Source organism: Acanthochromis polyacanthus, chromosome 8 (assembly GCF_021347895.1).
Source record: "Acanthochromis polyacanthus isolate Apoly-LR-REF ecotype Palm Island chromosome 8, KAUST_Apoly_ChrSc, whole genome shotgun sequence".
In the NCBI taxonomy this organism is placed as follows: Eukaryota; Metazoa; Chordata; class Actinopteri; family Pomacentridae; genus Acanthochromis; species Acanthochromis polyacanthus.
The window spans coordinates 4,289,486-4,312,947 of NC_067120.1; the positions used below are offsets into that span (position 1 = coordinate 4,289,486).

Here is a 23,462-nt window from a genome sequence, read left to right on the forward strand (position 1 = left end):
GCACAAAGACAACAGGGCAGGTACACCGAGGTCAGAAGGTGCCAGTGTAAACAAATCTGGTGCAGACTGGCGCAACACTGCAATGGCACAGTAATATGGGTTTGATCAGTTCAAGGACGGATGGTCGCTGTTGCCACACCGTCGGCCTTCAGATGTTTACTATGATAACCTCAATTTCTTCTTGTAGTTATGATAGTAAATGTACAGCAAAAAGACACACATTTCCCACAAAAAACACCACAATGATCTGAACAAAAGCCTGAACTGTTGGACTGACTGTCGATTGTACCCGTAGCTGTTTTGTGCTGAATTGAATTGAATTTATTTATTTGATAGGGACGATGCAGTTTAACATAGTTCCATTACTTAGCATGAATCTGATGTGCTGCACAGAGAGTTTATAGCAAATGCTAGTTTCCAACTCTTGTGTGTCATGCTTGTGGCTGGATGTATGTTCCATGTGTGCGTGATGTTTGTCAATGTGGGTGGGAATTCATGAGGCAGCCCGTTGCCTTGTTAGAGATAAAGAATGGGATTTTTTTTGGGTGGGGGAGAGAGCGTGTTTGGAGGGATGACATAGACAGGAATGGACAGTTTAATTAATAACTACCATCCATTTCTCCCGGACCTCAACACATGCGCTCACTGGAGGCCAGACACAAGCAGCTTAATGTTCGTTAGCAGATATTGATGGAGCTGTAGCTCACAGCGAAGGACATAAGAGAAAATCTGGAGGACTATAAAGTCAGCAGGCAGGAATTCAACCCAACCAGGATAAGGTAAGAACTGTGAGATCCAGTCAAATCATATTTCACAGCTGCCTTTCTTATGAGGCCGCGGTGTGCTACTAATTTTTTGACAGGTAGAGACGTACGTTTGGTTGCTGTGTGGGCTGGAGGCTTCTGAATCCTTGTGGGTGGCTTTTATACCTCAGGGGAAATTACACTGAGTTAATTAAAAATGGTGGCAGGTGAGGTTGTAAAGACTCACATGTGACTGTGCTGTGGCCTTGGCAGAAAGGCAATGAACATGTTCACAAACTAGTACAAGATTCTCCAGTTTCATCTAGAGAGCAGCCTTTATGATGTGATTGAATAAGCTGGATTCAATCTAACTAACACTGACGGCTTGCATATGTTGTAGCTAATGAAATTACATTTAGAAAGACAGCATTGATCTTGTTATACATCCTGTCGACTGAGCCCTAAAGACTCTTAAATACGTAATGGGACAGGAGTGCAGAGTCTAATAGCTGCCGTAAAACAGACGTCTTACCATGCTTTGCTCTTCTCAAGGCCTTGTAGTCACCTGATCTTCATCCCCTCCTCCCTACAAGCAGCTTCTGAACATTTCATCCCTGTGTGGGTGAACAGACATGTCGGGTGGGTTGATGTGTGGCTCCCGGGATGATGTTTAATTGCATTAATGTGCAGGTGTCAGAGGATCCTGCAGATCTACACCCTATGTGTGTTTAGCAGATCTTCACCGTTGTGTACAAATCACGTTTTCATCCTTGCTACACAGGTCAACAAAGGCTTACAGCTACTTTCCATCCCAGTCCAACTTGTGTTTTCTGAGTTGGTGCCCGACAGCCATCCTGAATGAATGAGTGGGTGGGCCCCGACATCAACGTGGTGGGACCGCTACAAATCCCACCCAGCGATGAGTTCTCCATCTCAGAGAGCTCGCACTTGTTCGGTAAGTCGGCTTGAAATCAGTCTACTGAAAAACAAGACAAAGTTACAACCACCCTGCAGTGATTTGAGCTAAATGCTAATGTCAGGATGCTAACATACGGTCACAGAGACAGCATTAACATGTTGATATTTAAGCAGACATGCTAACATAAGCTTGTAAGTACAGTACCCATCTAAGGCTGGAGGGAATGTTATTAATTTTGCTGGTATGTGATCATAAGCAAACATACAGGACAAACTGTAGTCCTGACATAAGAATGGAACTACACTTGAATGGTTGAATGGAGTGTTAACCAGAAAAGTGTTTGTAAAAACCCCCCAAAAAAGCTTCTCTAGAGCACCTCATTTGATCGAGTAAGTTCTCTAGTGTGTCTTCTTCCTTTCCTAGTGTTGTGTACACCGTAGTCTTGGACATTTCTGCAGCATAGAATGGTCTGGTTGCACCTTAAGGCCTCTACACACTGCGATTTACCGCCGTCCCAGATGAAAGATAACAATCGTGAGAGAATCGTGACGATATCGTTGGTCTTGGCTCTAAATCGGTGTTCCTATTTCGCACTGTAGGACAGGTTCAAGGACGGCCGTTGTCATGGTGACCAAAGACAAGCCTGACAGTGTCAGAAATTTGGGGTGATCATCTCAGTGTGACTACTGCAACCAACGTCAACTAACCAACCAACAGAAATGTAGGATGAAATGACGTACTGATCAGCGTGACACTGGCGCTAAACCCAAATGGATGACTTTTGGCGACAAAATGCATCAAAACAAATTTGTGGGGTTTAAACAAAGGAGCCTGGTAGAGTTGTGACAGCAGAAGCCTTTTTGACGTGTCCTCCAGCTCGTACCACAACCGGACAAAAAAGGACAAACCATGGAAGGATCTTGTCCCAAGAGCTCCGTTCATTCTTGGCTAGTTTCCCTGTGATTGTAGGAGCTCTGTTTATACTTTGGTTGTTCATTTTTTATGGATGGAGGCCCCACGCTTAGGACATTTTATTCTCGTGCATTCACATCGACTCTCATACATCGTAGACTGAGATTCAGCTGCATTTTCATCGTGCAATCTGCATGGAGCAAACTTGCCCAAAGATTATTAGATTCATGTCGTACAGGGCGGCAAGCTGGGAACTTATAAGATTGTTAGAATCGCACAGTGTGTAGAGGCCTTTACTATCATTTTACTGTAGAGGAAAACTGATTTGGCTTGTTTGTATTTCTTTAAACCAATCACAATAGTCCTGGTTAAAGCTAAGCCAGAGATGCAGCAATGGTGTCCCCTCAACACAGTGAAGGCGGGTTGTTTTGGTGAAAAGCTTGCTTGCAGGAATTCCAGCACCATCATTAAAATGGCTAATTCATTAAAAAAAGATAAATAAATGCATTAGCAGGGCGTCCTTATTGTAAAATCCAAATCCTATGCAAAACCTGACATTTTTAGTGTGCATGTTGCTGCCTGTTGTCGTTGTTTCCCGTACTGAAGGGGATTTTGAAAAAGGAAACACAGAGTATAGATGGCAGGATTCCAGCTGCAGACTGCATACTGTGAGTCAGACTATGCACATAATAGTTTCTTGCGGTATTGAACCAAACTGCCCATGGGTCCTTTTGCGTGTCAGTAAAAATTAACACATTTGTTGATCACGGTCCAAGGACAGGATCATCGTGTGTCACAATCATCCCTCTGCCTTGACAACATAGGTCTCTTCTGTGTGAATTTTCTGGAAAACGACCGGTCAGGTCAGTTGGTTAATGCTAACGTCATGTTTGTCCCACATGTTCTGTGTGATATCGTCTTTTTACCCTCTTTCTTTCTCTCTTTCATTCATCCCCAATTCCACAGCATACAAGCGACAATATAATTAGTTAAGTAGGCCGGACCAGTAAGATCACAGCATAATAACCTCTAAATAAGCACAACTCCTAATTCTTCCTTTTGTTTTAGTGCAAAAATGTACATTCTGAAAATGTTCACATGAAAGGAATTGTTGTTTTTTGTTGTTGTTTTTTTTACAAAACATTATGAACAAACTGAAATTCAGTTTTCAGTTTCAGTTCAGTTCAGTTTCAACCATATTATTCCTAAGTTTCTAATTTACACATTACAACTCACAGATCACAGAGGGTCTACAAAGGGACAAAACTTTAAGTCATCTGGAACTGAGCGATGTAGTATTTTACTTTTTGATCAGAATGACAAAAGTGAGACAAAAAACAACAAAAAAACACGACAGAATTTTAAAATAAGACATAAAATGACAAAGGTGAGAAACAAGCTGACAAAAAGTAGATAAACTACGCAAGCAAGACACACAAAACGAAAAACATGAGACAAGCAACAAATGAACAACAAAAACAAGACACAAAATGACAAAAGGGCAATGAGCAATCTAGTATTTTACTTTATGATCAAAATAACTTATCAAGGTCTAAAATTTCTTTTAGATTTATGGCTTTACAAATGTGATTTTTAGACTTTACAAAGTTGTCCTGCGGGCCGGATTGGACCCTCTGGTGGGCAAGTTTTGGCCTGCGGGTCTCATGTTTGACACCCCTGTTGCACATAATGTATGACATATTTTCTAACTTTAAACATTTAGGACAAACTAAAACAAGCTAATTGTCACCCAGCACCTGTAAAGAGTTCCTCCTAATGCATCCATTAGGCAGCGTTTAACGTCTCCGTGCACACAGTACAGTAGCAGTCAGTACCCAAACCTGCCAATGACTTCAGACAGCTACTTGTAATGATGTAAAGAAGGAACTGTGTGGTTAATGAGTAGCCGTGGCAACCTTTGCTCCTCTTTGGACTTGTCAAGCAAGTGCCAAGTAGCTGGGTGCTGTGCTCAACCTTCAGAGAAAGAGAAATACATGGAACAAGATTTCTTTTGGGCTAGATGCAAAGAAAAAGGACTGAGCTTCAAATCACAGCGGGACTGTGAGGTCCAGAGAGTAAAACCTCAGAATATTCTGTGTGTTTGTTCACACAGAGATGGCCATGGTGCAGACCAAGTCTTCGAGAGGTCAGTGTGGCATTTAACTTTACAGATGTTGTGTTTGTTAAACTCCTGACAGTATTTCAGCTGAGAAATGAGTCTTCTGGATTACATCGACGTTGATCATCTGCTCTGTGTTGTTTTTTAAAGGAAATGAAAACTGATGAATATGACGCAGCGACTCTGGTTATAAATAATGATGAAACAACATGGTGACCCCGCTAACATCCTTATGTTCAACTTCGTATCAGTTTCAAAAGTGTCAGCTCGTCCAACGCGGTGTTACATGTCATTCTAAAAGACACGGTGTTCTCTCTGCACGCAGGCTGTTAATCATTTATGGTTTATAGTATACAGTAAGTTGTGCGGGTTGCTGACTACTGCGGAGGCATGTTTCAAGTGAAGCAAGATTCAGCAGCTTGATAATAGACGGTGTCGTCTGTTGCAAAATATTTACTGATATCGAGATAAAAATGATTTGACATGAGCCATTAAAGCTCCATCAGTCTGATTCGTACATACTATTAAATCTGCAATATGAGGTATTTTATAATACCAGTGGGTCCAATCACTTCACAGAAACACAACTGGGTCATTCCACCTCAATTCACCAAGTTTTTTGAAAAGTTCACGGCTGACCATCTCATACTAATCAGGTCTGTTTTCTGTGACTGTTATTAAGTAAAGCATCTGTAAAATCTGAGGTCACAGATTTTGAGTTAAAATTTCTTAATGAGGGATGGAACCATATAAATTTTTGTGTTGTTTTCTTCGCATCTGTGGAGCAATATTTGAAGTTTCTAAACTTAAGAAATAATGTCACTAGAACCCCGAAATTTCATCTTCAGTTTTTGTTAAGTACTTATGGTCTTCAGTGGTTCACCCTGCTTTGATTTTACACGACTCAGTCAATATTCACCACTTTTTAAAAAAAGAATCTGTAAAACTGAAGATGTTTCTGCTTAAGGAATGACCCAACTCCAAATAAATGAAAATCTTTTGCCAAAATAATCAGTTGTCAGCTTATCTACATGCTGTTTCATCATCTTTTTACTCTCTCCTCTCAGATATCCTGGCAGATCAAGGCAGTCCTCTCCTGCAGGATCACGACATCCTGCCTTTCTCCGGCTACCCCAGCATGCAGTACCCGCCCATGGAGCCCAGCATGTCTTCCACTCCGTACTACTCCACTCAGAACTACTACCCTCAGTACAATGGAGACGAGTGGTACTCGCACACGGGGATCTACGAACTGAGGAAAGGACCCCTGGAGGGCAGCTATGAAGCCGAGATGGAGGACAGGTCCTCTGTTGTGCCGGTGGTGTGCAAGAGGACCCGGCACATGTCGCAAGCTGGAAGGGTCAAAGGGGAGGAACTGTGTGTTGTGTGTGGAGACAAGGCCTCCGGATATCACTATAACGCCCTGACCTGTGAGGGATGTAAAGGTGAGAGGACAGAACACCGGTCACATGATTTAGAGCTGTTTATTACAGCAAAGCAGTTTGCACTCTTTACACAGAATTTATCAAAATTCTTTCTAAAAGTGAAAAATTAGAATGTCCTTTCCTTACATAAATGCTGTGAAATTAAAATGAAGCAAAAACAGCTAAGTAATAATGATAATAACATAGTAATACTGCAGTAATAGCATGGTAATAATGATAAAAACACAATAACAATGATTATAACATAGTAATAACCCAATAATAACCCAGTAATAATGATAACAACATAGGAATACCGTCATAAAAACATGGTAATAATGGTAAAAGCACAGTAAGAGTGATAATAACATAGTTAGAACACAGTAATAATATGATAACGCAGTAATAACACAGTATTAACACAGTAATAATGATTAAAAACACAGTAACAGTGACAATAATGTATTTAAAACATAGTAATAACCCAGTAATAATGATAATAACATAGAAATACCATCGTAGAAACATGGTAATAATGATAAAAGCGCAGTAAGAGTGATAATAACATAGTTATAACATAATAATAATATGATAACGCAGTAATAACACAGTATTAACACAGTAATAATGATTAAAACACAGTAACAGTGATAACATATTTAAAACATAGTAAAAACTCTGTAATAATGTGATAACAGTAACTTGTAGAACAAAAGACTACATTCATTTCAGAAATTTAAGTTAAAGAACACAGAAAAAAGCATGAAAATATACATTTGGAACTTAAAAAAATATTCTTTCTTGTCATGAAAAGTAGCCTAATTAGCTGTCCCAATAAACACTTTCTGAAAAGCACTGATATTAACAATGAATAGGGTTCTAATGGGAGGTTTTAGCAAGTTACAGAAAATTATCCATCAATTAGCTATTTTTGCTTTCATGCAAAGTGTAGTTCTAGTGAGAAAAGTCCCGTATCTGGACACTGGAATTACAGTATCAATTAGGCAACAACAATTCTTTCCTTTTCTGTACAACTCCTCCAAAAAACAGACTCATTCCTAGATGTTACCTGAATCCATATCAGATTTTAGACACTCCTGCAGCAGGGAGGAGAAGAGGCAGCAGTCATGAAGATGTTTTAAATCCTCTGCTTTGTCTGCGCACACTGCACAGTCCTTTTTGTGCTCATTTTCATTTATCTAATGCAGAATGACGCCTGTAAACACGCATCTGTATTTAATTTTATAGCAAGTCAGTGATGTTTGATTATGATGCAGATATTTTGCCAAATTTTGTGTGTCTGTTTTGAAGGCTGTTTTTTTTCAGCCATGTGACAAACTCACTATAAAATTCATTATGTGGAATTTTCAATATCAGTTCTCCAAAGTCCAAGTTAAAAAGTCTAAGCTACTTGCTCTTTTAAATTAACCTTCCAAAACTCAAACACATTTATGTTGATGTCACTCAACAAAATCAGCAAATACTCAAACATGAAAAGCTGCAACCAGGGAGGAATGGACACTTTTTGCTTAAAAATGACTCTAATTCTTCAAATAACCAATGACAGGAAACAGCTGCTGATTTACTTTTGGTCATATTTTGTGCTGCTTTCGGAAGAAATGTAAAAAGTCCTGCATAAAGCGTGCTTCATTTCGGCTAGTGTGTTCACGGTCACCTCAGTGTCGGTGCTTTTCCAGCGTATTTGTCTGAGCCAGACTGAGTTTGTGCTGTTTAAAGTTCATATCCAGACAGTCGTACTGAATAACTGTACAGACACGAGCTGAATGACATTTGGCCCACTTAGCAGGAATGATGTTTCTGTCTTTAGCTGTTGACTTTAAGGGGCCAGTAATGACAAGGATGAATGTCTGCAGTCGCACAGCAGGTTAAGAGTAACGTGAGCATGTGGCAGTGAGGATGTTCTTAGTGACTAAGCTCTTCAGCATTAGTTCTTGTTATGGTTTTTCTTGAATTTCATCACAAAAGAGATCATTTTGCTAATTCTCTAATGCTACCATGGAAACCTTAATTGGATGCGGCTGCAAGAAAAATCAAAATGCATTTGATTCCATGTTTAATTCCCTGCCATTATCAGGCAGTAAACACAGACGGGTCGGACTGTAGCTTTAGAAAGGACTGAGGCTGATTTTGAGAGAAAAAGAACAATAAAATGAGGCCATATTATAGTAAGAGTATGAACTTTACAACCCTTTCTTCATGTACAAATGATTAACTCTGTGGCGGTGACACCTTCAGCAGCTCCTCCCAGGGTTTTTTTTATGATGCTGTTAATTTGGTGTGATTCCTGTCAATCCAGCGGCTGAATGGATGTGAGTGTAATTCCATACGCTGAGTTTGGACAATGCCAGGAGAGCGGCAGCTGACCTGTGCTGCCATTTGACTGAGAATAGGCTCAGGTCTACCCGGTGCCGCTGCCAGATTGGGTTCCCTCTCAGCTTTCTGCAGCACAAAGCAGCGAGCAACCTGAGCTCAGTTACGTTAATGCATGTCATTGTGCTTCATGATGTCAGAATGTCTAGTAACTGTTCCAGAGTTATTCGGTGTGTGTGTGTGTGTGTGTGTGTGTGTGTTTTCTCTGTTGTTGTCTGGATCAAAGCCAGCAGCGTTCACCGGTGTGTCGTTGTCAGAACAGTGTGTAAACTAAAGGGCAGTAATTCTATTTATAATTTTTAGCGCTGTCAAAATTAATGCGTTAATGCAGGTTAAATAATCGTGATTAATCTGATTAAAATTTGAACGTGATTAACCTATCTAAAGCACAGAATGACTCAAAATCCCTGAAATGTCTCTGGCAATGCATTTCGGGCAGTTTGTCCTAGTAGACTTATGCTACGTGTCCACTAGATGTGTTTTTCCCATAGACTGTATATATAATGGACGTAGCATCTGGCTCCAGAATTGAAGCCAACCCGGAAGTGTCAAAAACTTGCAATATCCCGCCGTCCGCTAGGGTTGGCTCCAAAAAGCTTTTGCTCCATAGACCCCAATTCATTTTTGGAAAAAATAAAATTTGATAGACTGATGTTCTACAGCTCAGGATTTTTTTCCTTTAGTTTTCATGGTCAAAATGAGAGATCAGGTGGCCGATCTTAAAATAAATCAATACTGAATTTTAAATAAATCGTTAAAGTTGGCGGAGCCAGGGGGCGTGGCTATACTTGATAGACAGCAACAGAAGCCTCTGCGGTAAAATGTGGGCGGGATAAGAGAGTCCTCAGCCAATCCTGCCCCTAGTTGCTCTCCGGTCCAGCCTGTTTGATGCTTTTTACGTCACTGGCTCCAAAAAATCCAAAACGGCGACCAGGAAGTAGCAAAATCCGGGCTTCATTTTCTCGGCGTTGAAACCAACGGGTGACGTCAGTTTACGCCTGGTTTTTCCCGCATGTAAACTTGCTGCATCCTAAAATCGTCCGCTTGATGGGCGCTTACTTGAGGCCAGTAGCTGGTGTTCATCTCCTACCTGCTCCTGGATTTCAACCAACATGGCAGCTTGGTCGCAAACTTTCTCTTTTATTACGAAAACAGTTCAGTGCAAAGTATTTCTGAACACATTTGAGGCTAAAAATTACCTGCGCAGTAGCTGAATCTGTCCTCGTTTTACTTCACCAGCGGCTAGTTTAGAAGTTTGATGAGTGTTTTGCGATGCTTTGGACCTCCTCACGCCACATCAAATTTGCATAAAGTAGAAGTCGATTCTACTTTATGCAAATGAGCTGCGGGGAGACGCACCGGATCGCAGCTCAAAACGCTCGGCAGCCGGACCGGCATGCAGCGCGGTGCGTTTCACATCGACAATGAATGGGCTGTGGGAAATTCCCGGATCTAGTGGACATGTACCTTTACCGTCACGCATGCTCCCACACATGCGCAAACAGGCAGTTGATCCGGTAGTGGCAGAACCAAACAGACACAAAATAGAAGACGCTTAACAGCACATTGGTGGGAAATGTGAATGCAGTATCATCCATATAATTTAAAGGACATATTAATGAAATTGCAATATTTTTTATGGGAAAAAATATTACTTTAAAAAAAATCTTCTTCTGGTTATTTACAGTTACAGGTTTTACATGAGACATAAATTTAGAGTAACTTTTGTCATGTAATTATGTTTAATTATAGTTTTTATTGCAGTGTGTGTTTTTATTTATTTATTTAAAGGTTCTTATTGGAGATTTTGAACCACGGTGTCCTTGATCTGATTCTACCAGGGATGTTTATTGGATGTCAGCATCCGGCTGTATTTCCTCCATGACTTTCTCACTGCTGTCTCTTTGTTGTGCTTTAAAAAAAAAGGCATCAAATACCCTAAAATAATTTAGCAAAGGGTAGCTTTCAATAGACTGCACTGTGTCATCGATTTGTTGTTCGCAACCCAAATGTCGCTTTCTGTGCTGGCCTTGAAAATACAATTTGATGGTCTTTTGTGCTAAAAAAACAGTCTGAAGGTTTGATTAAAAACCCTGAACATTGTATAGTGATTTGAACAAACTCACTGTCGGCCGCTGTACTATATCGCGCCCCATAACAAAGCAGAAATAGTCTCAGAAATCCATGGGATACAGTATATCTTTCATACATTTTTATTAAAAGTAGAAAAAGTAAGTTTCTTTTAATATTCATTTTGATCATAACTTTACAAATTCAATAATTTTTTATTATGTAAACAACCACTTATTAATAAAAAATGACCTGATATCACTAAAATGTCAACTAAATAACTGTCAAAACTTAATAACAACCACCTTCTAATAGACTCCAAGGCTTTCTGAGTTATTTAATATAAAGCAGTGTGTGAGTCAAGAGTGGATTTATGGCATGTCTACAGGTTTACTACAATATCTTTAGAAATAACTTTCTATTTCAATTTTACTCCATTCTATATATAATATCTAGAAGAATCTTTGTCTAAAATTCCATGTGGTGTTTGGTTATAGGCGGCCATGTTGATTTTAGGCCTGAAAACATCAAAAATGTCAGCTATGATACAAAAAGTCCCGCAGTTACTGTATCTATTGACCCAGCAACATTTTCTGTACCTCGCTCTTGATAATTCCACGTTCTTCCCGTTTCCAGGTTTCTTCAGACGGAGCATAACAAAGAACGCTGTGTACAAATGCAAGAGTGGCGGCAACTGTGAGATGGACATGTACATGCGCAGGAAATGCCAGGAGTGCCGGCTGAGAAAGTGCAAGGAGATGGGCATGCTGGCAGAATGTGAGTGCTACTTCTTGTTCACAGATTCTGGTTCACGTTGAGAGTAGGTTTATTTTAACCTGCTCACGCTGTCTGTTTATCGAGCGAAGCTGTCAAGGGTAAGCCCTCGTTTTCCATCCTGACACGGTCTGCTGGATTTTACTGTCACAGTATATCGCCCCATACAAAAGGCCCAGCTTTTGTTACAGGAATAGAAGCAGCTCAACAGCTCCATTTAGACAGAATCCACACCTTCAAAGTGGCTGTGGTCATGAAAATGAATTTTTGGTCTTACCTCTGTTGTCTCTTATCTGTTTTTTCAAACTCTAGCTGTACATTAATGCGAGCACAGACGCTGTACTTTTTGTAACGGCGGGTCATTAGAGGATTATTAGTTATGTGGTCTATTATAAGCTGTCAGCTGAAAGGAGCAGGAGGACAGACTGGACTCCTGTTGCTCATAAATAGTGCAGGGAAGTTGTGATGAATATTGCAGGGTGGAAGGCTTTCACAACTCCAACGAGAACTCAACAGGTCGGATGTTTTGACCCATAATGTGAGGAGACAGATGATGATTAAACAGAGGGATTTATTGATTTATATTCACTGATTACTGTACTTCCCTCCTCTGGCTGTTCTCGTCAGTTGAAATTCTTTTGCCGGTTATTTCAATAGAGCAACACAAAGGTGAAGGAATGTCAGTGATATGGATGCATTCCCTTGTTACTGGGAAATAACTGAATAAAACAAGATCGAAATCAATAATTAAAGATAACAAATTATTATAAATATGTATATTTATAATAGTAAAAACTGGATCACATGTTTGACAGAGTGGATGTGCTGTTAAAATATGAAAACATATAATTAAAAAATCAAGTCAAATTTATTTGTGAAGCACACTTTCAACAAATAAAATAAAAAAGGAAATAAAATAGAGAAAAAACCAACTTACGGGACAGTAAAAGATGAAGTCAGGGTGTCAAACTCTACTCTATTATGACTCTTGTACAAAGATGGTTGTTAATTTGATCAAAACTATCATGGATGAAATTCAACATTCAGAATTGCTGCTGTATTGGATCTGTGAAGTATCTAACACATGAAGTAAAGCCTCTGTCAACGCCGACAGGCCTGCTGACGGAGATCCAGTGTAAGTCAAAAAGACTGCGAAAGAACACCAAGTCCTCTCCTGGACAGTCGCCTGGAGACGAAGCAGAGGGAGGCGACAATGCAGACAACAAACAGGTCACCTCAACCACCAAACTGTCAAAGGTAAACACAACCTCTGTGCCATTCTTGTAGCCTAGCCGCGCTAGACCCATGTTTCTGAAGGCACAAGGGTCTAGGGAAGCTCGACAGGGAGGGAGGCGGGCTCAAAGGTTGTCTTTCAAATCACTCTGCAGCAATTGGGTAGGTATACAACCAATCAGTGCAATGAATAGGCTGACAGAGTTCCTAGAGCGCCGGCGGATTGTGGCTAAGTCCCATTAGCTTCCCAACCAGCGGAGCCGCGGAGCCAACTGGTATATTAAGGATTTGCCATATCCCGTCGGCATAAGTCCAAATACGTCTTTCTTCTCAATGAAACACTTCAGTGCCGTCCTTTGTTTATCTTTCAAGTTGAATTTTAGCTTCAAATCTTTAAGGGCTGTGGCCAAAGCCGAGTCGAAAGATAACTGTTTATTGTGCGTTGGTTGTTTCTGTCAGAATCGTCACGCCTCTGTCGTCACTTAGTTACGCCCGCCTTCTGACTCTACACTTCACGGTGATTCGTCCGGCCAGTTTTAGGAGCATCCAACCTCGAGCCTTATGGAGGGTAACTAGACCCACCCTGACAGAGAATTAAATTAGTTGCCGTGGGTTGTCTAGCGCGGCTAGGCTACCATTCTTGATCAATTTACCCAAACTTTACTGATTCTGTCGTTCACCGCTTAATAATGTGCTGTTTCTGTTTTCTTTCCAAATCAAGGAAAAGGTTGAAATCACCAAAGAGCAATGGGCGCTCATAAAGCTCATCCTAGATGCTTACAACAAACACCAAATTCCTCAAGATGTTGCCAAAAAACTGGTATGTATTTTACTTTTCTTTAAAACTGTTATGAATTATTAATACAGCACTCTGTCTGTGGAGAGCAGCTCAGAACCACAGCCTCAGCTCACATCTGTCTGCTAACTGAAACACAGCAGTACACGCTCAGACTGTTCCTGTTCTCATTGTTCTTCCTCCACAGCTACAGGAACAGTACAGCGCCGAGGAAAACTTTCTACTGCTGACCGAGATGGCAACAAGTCAAGTTCAAGTTTTGGTGGAGTTTACAAAAAGTATTCCAGGTATTCTTTGCAGTTTTTCAAGAATATACTGTAGAGTTCAACCTAAAGAGCACAAAAAATGTAAAATAAATTAAAACTGCAGGTAAGATTGAACGGGTCGGCGAATTCAAGCATGTCCACCAGGTGGCGCTGCGACTGAGAGTGTATTTCGGCCTGTGGATGTCATCAGGGCTGGACTCTGATCATGCATGTTAAATGTGACGCAGACTGAAGCATTTACAGGCCAGTTATACAGCCTTTCCTGTTTTATGGCATAACGTCGAAATTCCGTGGGTCGCAATTTCCACATCCTCAGACTTCTGCAGAGCATTTTGGTAACTTTTGATCACCCATACCTGGTGTACATGCTTGCCAAATTTGAGCTCTGTTGGAGTAACTCTGTCTGAGTTTATAGCTTTAGAAAATGTGCAAAAATGAGTCGAAAATCATCCAAAATATGACACATAATTCTAAATGGCCGGCTTCCTGTTGGGTTTTGGGCATGGTTGTCAATGACATTTTTTTGCTTCTTGACATGTTGCATATGTGTGCCAGATTTCATAACTCTAGGTGACATGTGCTGGCCATAGTAAATGTTTGAAAGTTTTCAGGTGGCGCTATGGAGTGATTTTGGCTCACCTCTATGGAATTCCCCTAAAATAGCAAATTTTTTCACTGGTCCTGATGTGTGTGCAAAGTTTCACACATTTTCGAATATTTTTAGCCTGACAAATTTGAGTTTCAAAAAATGTGATAATTCATAAATCGGTGCTCGGACTCTAATTACAAGTTGACACTTTATTTCCTGGTTTTTCTCCTCTGGAAGGCTTTCTGTCTCTGGATCACGAGGATCAGATCGCTCTGCTGAAGGGCTCGGCTGTGGAGGCCATGTTTCTGCGCTCGGCTCAGGTTTTCAGCAGAAAGATGCCCAACGGACACTCAGAAGTTTTAGTGGAGAGGATACGCAAGAGCGGTGAGTCCACTGAAGAAGTTCCTCTTAGATATTTGTGTCTCTACTGAAAATCAGGCGATGCAACTTTGAAAAACATCCAAAACTTTCCTGCCTTTTCCAGTCTAGTGATGCTCTATACGTCTATGACGTTTTAATTCCTGATTCATGACCTTCAGGAGATGCAGCCGCCAAGTGAGTGTAGTCAGATCCTCCTTTAATATTTGATCTGTGTGATGCAGCCGGGAGACGTGTGCTGACCTGCTGATCTCTGGTTGGGTGTAGGTTTCTCATCCACGCAGGCCTGACTGGGTCTAGTTTCACTCTCTTTTGGAGGGTCAGTATATAATTGAGGGACTTTTGAAGTCCATGGGATACATCTTGCATAAATTTTTATGTTTTTGTGTTCACTGTGATCATGTCTTTACAAATTCCATAATTATTTATTATGGAAACAATCACTTATTAATAAAAAATAACTGTATATCGCTAAGATGTCAACTTAATAACCGTCCCAGTTTAATAACAACCTCCTTCTACGTAGCTAAACAATAATAAAATGAGCTGATTCAAAAATAGCTTTGATTGTTTTCTTTTTATTAAGTTGAGATAATCATGACAGATATTTCTTTTATGGGGATATATCAAATCTTATATAGAAAATATTAAATTATATCTGTGTCTTAGAAATCACTTTCAGCTAAATGCTCATTACAAAAACACCTCTCCAGGAAGTGTGTTAATTCCAGATCACATGACCTGCTCCACATGATGTCATTTCCTCCTGAAGAAAAGACTGGCCAGACCCCAAGACTTTCTGAGTTATTTAATATAAATTAGTCAACAGGGTTACTACAATGTCTTTAGAAATAACTTTCAATTTTACTCAATTGTTTTTATAATATTTAGAAGAATCTCTCTCTAAAAATGCCCTGTGGTGTTTGGTTACATGGCTACAGTTGATTTAAGGCGTGAAAACAGAAAAAAATGTCAACTATGATACCTGTCAACCAAAAATTCCCGCCATTTTACACTGATGAAGGAGAGCAGCTCAGGATTCATTTATTAAAAACACATAGAAGGCTTTCTTTGTATTCAGTGCTGTTTTGCTGCTTTTCTATTTCCACATATACCACAGAGTTTACCTGCTTGCTGTTTTAAAAACTGATTTGTATGTATGTGAGGTGTCATTATGTCAAGCAGGCTGGACAGTTGGACGGACAGCAGGAGTGTGAAAGCGTCACCGAGTCCCTCAGTGCTGCTCTGCTGTGAATGCTGGGGATAAGAGATATTCACACTAAAGGCCAGTCGGGGAGAAAAAGGGAGCAAAGCTGTCTGAGGAGACTATTGTTTCTTATCAAAACATCAAGAGTGCCATTGTCCAGCTCTCTCCCTCTGAGCCCCACTGGCATTTCTGAATGCTTGATGATGTGTCCGATCAGACAGACACCCGCTGCTGCTTTTGAAGAGCCGCCAAAGTGTGGACTGTTGCCAATGTGCCACGGCAAACCGAATGAAAACACTTAAATTATATAGAGAAGAGTTTAAAATATTCACCTGCATTAAAAAGAAAAGCTTTGCTGCGTTATGTGCTGGAGGCCTCAGGAGAAAGCTTCACAGTTTAGATGAGAATGAATGTGATCAAAGGGAGTCGATGCAAATCCAAATATTTCAGTCGCAGTCATCTTATGAAATAATTCTGCAGATGCATTTCGCAGTAATGACTCCGTATTACAGCCCCACAGCAGAGTTTACATTTTAAGTGACTTTTATTTCCCTCAAATTCAATTCCTTTCTTCTCTCATTCGGACTAATAAATGGATTTTGCAGTACATTCATAAACGTCAGGAATAATTTGCTGCATGTTCTTTTGTTCCTCTTTCCTCCTCCCTCCATCAACACTCACCTTAATACAGCAGAGCTGCCTAAGATCCTCTAAAAACTCTTAGAATTAGTGGCTTACAATTTTTCACTCAAGCCTTTTGCATCTGAGAGACATTTTACCTTTAAGCATTTTAGAAAAATATTTCTTCAGCCTCTATTTAATTATCATTAATAATATACAAACATAGATACATTTATATACTAATCTACTCTGTATATATCAAGTCAGTATTTACATTGTTTACTCTTTTACCAAACACTTGAGTTTAAATTTATGATTTTTTTTTAACTGAAACTTCCAAAAAGTTCCTGGATTAATCTGTAATTGTGTGACTTTTGTATCATAGTTGACATTTTTGCTGTTTTCAGGCCTAAAATCAACATGACCAAACATATAACCAAACACCACATGGTATTTTTACAAAAAGATTCTTCTAAATATAATATAAATACAGTTTAGCAAAATTGAAATTGAAAGCTATTTATAAAGATATAATAAACCTGTTGACATGTGATAAAGCTTACACACTATTTTATATTAAATAGTCAGTTTGTAGATTCTGCATCACGTTTTTGTCATTTAGGACATTTTTTTTAGTCATTTCTGGACTTATTTTGAATCATTCTGGATGATATTTTCCATATTTTGGAGACGTTTATACGATTTTGGACAAATTGTGAGTAATTTTGAACAATATTTGAGCCATTTTGACCAGATTTCTGTCATCTTTTTTCAAATTGTGAGCTATTTTTGGACATTTCTGAGTCAATATTTTCCATATTTTGGAGACGTTTATACGATTTTGGACAAATTGTGAGTAATTTTGAACAATATTTGAGACATTTTGACCAGATTTCTGTCATCTTTTTTCAAATTGTGAGCTATTTTTGGACATTTCTGAGTCAATTTGTACAGTTTGAGTCATTTTGAACATTTTTAGTCATTTTGTACAATTGTGAGTCATTTTTGGACTTTTTTTGAGTCATTTTAGAGACATTTACGTCATTTTGTACATGTTTTTGTAATTTTAGGAGCATTTCTCTAAATTAAGAAGCTGCTTCTACAGATGGGTCAATATATAATTGTGAGACTTTTTGTATCATAGTTGAAATTTTTGCTGTTTTCAGGCCTAAAATCAACATGGCCGCCTATAACCAAACATCACATGGCATTTTAACAGAAACATTCTTCTAAATATTACATATACAACTGAGTAAAATTGAAATTGAAAGTTATTTATAAAGATATTGTAGTAAACCTGCTGACTACTTTATATTAAATAACTCAGAAAGCGTTGGAGTCTTTCCAGTCTTTTCTTCAGGAGGAAATGACATCATGTGGAGCAGGTCATGTGATCTGGAATTAACACACTTCCTGGAGAGGTTGTTTTTTTATGAGTCATTTAGTTGAACGTGATTTCTCAGGCACAGATACAATTTGTTATTTTCCATATAAAATTTGATATATTGCCAAAAAAGAAATATCTGTCATGATTATCTCAAGTTAATAAAAAGAACACAATCCAAACTATTTTTGAATCAGCTCATTTTATTATTGTTTAGCTACGTAGAAGGTGGTTGTCATTAAATTGGGACGGTTATTTAGTTGACATTTTAGTGATATCCAGTCATTTTTTATTAATAAGTGTTTATATAATTATTATTATTGTTTATATAATAAATGATTATGGAATCTGTAAAGACATGATCATAATGGACATATAAAACATTATTTTATTTTTTTATTTTTTATAAAAATGTATGCAAGATATAACGTCTCTCAGTTACATATTGACCCTCCTGTTTAGAGATCAATGAAAAAAATGAGCCACCTTCCTTATATGTGTGCAAATACTTGATACCAGCTGTGTTAAAACATAGAAACATATTATAAATCAAGCACTAGCTGTGCACTTTATGTGTTATTTTAACTTCACCGGGACATTTGCAGGTGAGGAACAGAACTGTAGACCACAATAAAGCAAATCAGACAAGACTGCTGACTGAATGTCCTGGTGCAAAGTCCAGAGTGTTATATAACACAGGTTCTCTCTGTACTTCTTACCTTTCCTGGTTTCCTCCTGCACTCAGCGGGGCAAAGGACACCGTACGTCTGTGGGGATTATTGTTATTATCATCATTAGTATTAAGCACGAATGACGGTTTTGAAGGACTAAATGTGCTGAAAAATTGATGAAACTCAGTACATGACGCACAGAGTGGTGAAAATCTTTTATTTTTTGTGGTTATTTGCTACGAACATTTAAAGCGCCCCTAGAAAAAGTTACAGTCCTAACAGTTGGTTTCACCTAGTCTGACTCACAGGATATAAATTATGAGCATACAGTGCTTATAAAACATATTCACTCTCCTGTGGATATTTTTTTTCCTGTAATTGCTTTTCAACATAGAATCATATTCAGTTTAATTTAGCTTTATTTGACGTGTTTTTACTAAAAAGACTCTTTCTTGTCAAAGTGAAAACAGATTTTTACAAAAAAGAAGTAGCTTGACTTGTGGCTATTTCTCTTCTCTCTAAATTATGCATCATTAGTTCGTTCGATATATTACTGTACCTGCACTGAAGCTACTATGAGTGGTTAAACAAGAACTTCCCCACATGGTTCAGCATCTTTACTTGGTCTTGAGTTGAGTTTTTAAGGAGGAACCTGGTTGTGCTGCTTCATTGTGTCAAACTGTGTGACTGTGTTTTGCTGCAGGTATATCAGAGGAATTCATCACCCCCATGTTCAACTTTTATAAAAGCATCGGAGAACTCCACATGGTGCCTGAGGAACAGGCTATCCTCACCGCCATAACCATCCTGACGCCAGGTGAGCCTGTTAAAGAGCTTTTATTGTGTTGATCCAGAAGTGTTTGTTATGTCTCTGTGTGTTGTGTATTTCCTAAATCAATATCAATAACCTTTAACGCTTTTAAAGGCTCATGTGTAATCACTGTCCACCCCTCCAGACCGACCTTATGTGAAGGATCAGCAGGCTGTCGAGACACTTCAGGAGCCGATGCTGGACGTACTGAGGAAGCTTTGCGTCCTGCAGCATCCACAGGAGCCGCAGTACTTTGCTCGTCTCCTGGGCCGCCTGACGGAGCTGCGAACACTCAACCACTACCACGCAGAGATGCTCACATCCTGGAGGATGAACGACCACAAATTCACCCCGCTGCTCTGTGAGATCTGGGACGTGCAGTGACTCAGCGTTTCCAGCGAAGGAGGCGGTTTCACGGGGATGAGGAGCCGAACATTTCAACTTGCAAAAGACGACATCGTGGCCCAGCTTCAGTGCATATTTATACCGCAAAGAAATGAGGACCTGGAATTAAAATCCTTGCCCCTGTTGTGCCTGATCTCGATGGCATCAGTCATGTTCTGCCAACGGTTTAGAGTTTGTGGTCACTGTACTGATGGATTTTCTTCATGACTCACATCATCATTATTGTTAATCATGGCAGGGTTGTCAGGATTTTGTTTTTTTCTAACTTCACGTAAAGCATTTTGATTAGTCAGACTAGTACAAACACTGGAACGTATTCAAAGCCAAGATGGTGCTCGTGAAAAAGATTTGTATGTTATTTGTTAATCTTCTCCTGTGTAGACCTCACCACATGTAGAACACAAAAAAGGTATTTCTCCCTCAATAAACGACAGTGTTCTCAGCTTTTCAGTTAAGAGGTTTACATAGGAGCATTTTTCGTACGTGTTAGCCTGCAAAGAGGATACAGTTATTCATAGAACTCAGAGACAACATCTGGTACATCCGGGAAATTAAAATCACCATTTTTTAAACTTCATCTCAATAAACTCAGAGTTCAAATTGCCAAATGTTCCAATATTTATATCTAAGAGTTGTTTTAATGTGTATGATATACTGTATAATGGTCTAATGTATAATTTGTGACAAAACCACACAAAAATCATTTTGTTTTTTATGCTTTGTTTATTCCCACAGTTAACTAAAAACAAAAGCACCTCAAATTATAGGACCATAACTATGTTTTTGCATGTTTTAGCCAATTTGTAATAGACAATAAAGAATATTTAACATTGCTGTAGAACTTTTATTAATTTTTTTTATTGCAGACCTTATGTTGAATGTTTGGTTCTTCCATTAGTATCTTTATCCATCTTTCTTTCTTTCTTTCTTTCTTTCTTTCTTTCTTTCTTGCTTGCTTGCTTTTAGTGATAAGTTACGCTCTTCAGTTTTTGATATAAAACTATGAAGCAGAAGAAGAAGCTTTAATACTTGCAGCAACAACACTACCTCGATTATTAATGGTTGTAGGAGCTATTTTGTGTAGAAAGAAGCATTTATCATAGTGAGAACTTCTACAGTAATGACCCATCATTTTGTATTTTAGTGCATATAACATAAATTCAACTGATACTGAGTTTTCATTTGACTTCTAAGAATTAATCATGTTTTGATAGATTTAAGTGAATGGCTTATTACATTTTTACCTAAATGCATGCAAAACATTACAACAGATCTATCTACAAAATAAAAGTTCCATACATAACATGTCCACAGGTCTTTTTTTATAGTAAGTACATTTTAATAAACTTTACAGAATATACATTTTCATTTATTCTTACCATGCAATAGTGATTGTAATAATCCACTTTTAAAAAGCTTCAAATATAAAAGAACCCCCCCAAAATGTTGCTTAATAAAGAAGTTATTATATAAACACACATTTTTTGTGTGATTTCTTGCAGTTGATTGCACTTTAAGGACAACACTAACCATCCTGCCTCCTGGTTAATGCCCATCATTGTGTTGCAGCACCATCTTGTGGAGTACATCAGTAGCAAAAGATACCCTTGGATTTACAATTATTATTTACTAAGAAAAGAAAATATTAATAACAGATAAAGAAAAAAAGCGCTTATACTACACTGACCCCAGAGTGAAGATTCTTTCCCATTAATCCACATGGAAATAAGCTACAGATTTAACAGATTTAACAGATTTAAAACCAGTGATAAGGAGAGTTATGACATTTATAGGTGAGTTCTGTCCTGGTTGTTGGGAGGCGACTCTGCATCAGGATAAACCAGGAAGCCAGAAAACGTGGTGTACCTCCCCTGGTTGCTGTAAACAGCGTAGCGCTCATCCTGCTGGCTGTACAGCCAAACTCTGTGACCCCTGCGGAGAGATAGCAACAAGCTCTGACTCTGCATCTCCCTCCTCTTTGACGTGTCCTCATCGAACACCATCGCCTGCACCTCGCCTTTCCCCGTCATCAGCTTCACAGAGACCGCCTTACGAGGGTGTTTCCCCACAGTGTAGGCAAAGAAGTACGCTCCTGGGACGTGGCAGGTGAACAGGCCCGAGGATTTGTTGAAATGGCCTCCAATGTTGACGTATTCCACGTCAAAGGTCAGAGGCGGCTTGTCCTGCTGCCTGCTGCTGTGACCCATTAACGTAGACGTCCGGGCCACGGAGAAGGCCGACTGCTCCATCGTCTGACCTCTGACCCCGGCATCAGCCTGAGGGGGACAGTTTGGGTAGGACAGGGCCGGTGAGGACAGGTGGTTGCTGATGTAGCTGGTTGGGGGGATGTCAGGATAGACGAGATAACCGGAGAAGGTGATGTAAGGCCCGGCGTTGCTGTACAAAGCGTACTGGGGGCTCTGCTGTAAAAGCAGCCACACAGTGTCCATTTCCTTCAAACTGATCATCACACTCTGGCTCTGAACTTTCCTCCCTTTCTTGCGGTAGTCGTCGTAAGCGATGGCTTGAACCTCCTCTCCGTTCTTCACCAGGATGACTGAGAGCATTTTCTTGGGAAATTTCCCCACAGAGTAGGAGAAGTAATAAGCCCCCGGGACACGGCAGCGGAAGTGGCCGCTGTCTGGGTTAAAATCCCCCCCGATGTTGACCATGAGCTTGTTGAAGGTCACTGCCTTCTGCTTGCCTCCCACCACGCTGCTGGTTCGGGTGGCAGAGAAAGCAGAGCGGAGGCCTGTGGTCGCCGGAGGGACGTGAAGGGCTGAAACTGGTCCAGAGCAGCTGATCATGATGAACAAACACGCCAGGTAGGGCTGTGGGCTCCAGTGAGCTAAAAGCAAAAAAACGAATCAGCAAAATTACATTTAGAGATAATGGATAAGTCACTTAAAGTGTCAGTGGGTTAGATTTTTTTTAGGGCCAAAAGATCAATCTAAGAGGTCACAACAGTAAAGGAGTAGACTTTTTCAGAGTGTACTTATTTGCTTTCCTTTAGTGCAAAAACTGGAAACAAGGGCACACAATTTGGCTTTTAAGATCACTGCTTCCAGCCTTATATTTTGGCTGTACAAAACAAAGGCGTAACAACAGAATTTGTCATTTTATGTGCCATTTTTGCGAATTCTGTTAGGAGTTTTTACTGCTAGAAAGACCCAAAAAAAAGGGAAAAAGGGAAAATATCTGGCAGCAAAAGTTGCCAAAAAGTCATTATGAAATTACACACATAACAATGAAAGCTGTAAAATCTGAGATTTTTTTTGCGGCAGAATCTCCTTATAATTTTCTATCTGGATTCAAGTAGAAATACAAATATTTATTGTTGAAATTTGAAAACATTTTATTTTATTACATTAAAGAAGAGGTCTAAATGCTAAAACCAGCTTCATACTGTTTGTGCAGCACTTAAAATTGCAGTTTTTGAGTATTTCTGTATTTTACCATTTTTATTTATGTATGTTTTCTCACACCCTCGGTTTGTTTTTTTACTCTAATTAACTACTAAGCTAATACTAGCTAATAAACTGTATTTTTTTAAAGTGTATAATGCTAGAAAAGGATGAATTCTCATAATTTAACTCTCTGCCAGAAAATGAATGATTTCTGGAACTTTTGGTTTAAAATAACAACAGAAAACACAACAAACAAATAAAAAAACTACTGTGACACAAAGTTTTCCATTCTCTCCAACCACATTGTCTTCAAATAACCTAAAAGAAATCAGTGTTTGGCTG

General features: G+C 39.3%; 2 protein-coding genes across 3 annotated transcripts; one reads left to right on the forward strand and one right to left on the reverse strand.

Moving 5' to 3' along the window:
* The first annotated feature begins 577 nt into the window (after positions 1–577).
* On the forward strand, positions 578–20,546 carry nr1h4 (nuclear receptor subfamily 1, group H, member 4). Of its 2 annotated transcripts, XM_022200552.2 has the most exons (10): positions 578–779; positions 1,525–1,698; positions 5,761–6,138; positions 11,215–11,355; positions 12,467–12,609; positions 13,307–13,405; positions 13,569–13,668; positions 14,474–14,620; positions 19,201–19,314; positions 19,454–20,546. In XM_022200552.2, the coding sequence occupies exons 2-10, from the start codon at positions 1,602–1,604 to the stop codon at positions 19,690–19,692; spliced, it is 1,458 nt and encodes a 485-aa protein (XP_022056244.2). In that variant the 5' UTR covers positions 578–779; positions 1,525–1,601; the 3' UTR covers positions 19,693–20,546. The 2 variants fall into 2 exon arrangements, with proteins under 2 accessions (XP_022056244.2, XP_022056245.2); XM_022200553.2 differs by lacking the exons at positions 578–779; positions 1,525–1,698 and adding an exon at positions 4,148–4,720.
* c1qtnf13 (C1q and TNF related 13) lies at positions 20,008–22,543 on the reverse strand. Its single transcript, XM_051952592.1, has one exon. The coding sequence runs from the start codon at positions 22,518–22,520 to the stop codon at positions 21,501–21,503; it is 1,020 nt and encodes a 339-aa protein (XP_051808552.1). The 5' UTR covers positions 22,521–22,543; the 3' UTR covers positions 20,008–21,500.
* Positions 22,544–23,462: the final 919 nt, after the last annotated feature.

Coding starts and splice junctions, on each gene's coding strand:
- nr1h4 (XM_022200552.2), top strand. CDS start 1,602: ATGAATGAGTGGGTGGGCCCCGACATCAACGTGGTGGGACCGCTACAA. Junction 1,699..5,760: donor AGAGAGCTCGCACTTGTTCG/GTAAGTCGGCTT, acceptor CTCTCCTCTCAG/ATATCCTGGCAGATCAAGGC. Junction 13,406..13,568: donor AAGATGTTGCCAAAAAACTG/GTATGTATTTTA, acceptor CTTCCTCCACAG/CTACAGGAACAGTACAGCGC.
- c1qtnf13 (XM_051952592.1), bottom strand. CDS start 22,520: ATGATCAGCTGCTCTGGACCAGTTTCAGCCCTTCACGTCCCTCCGGCG.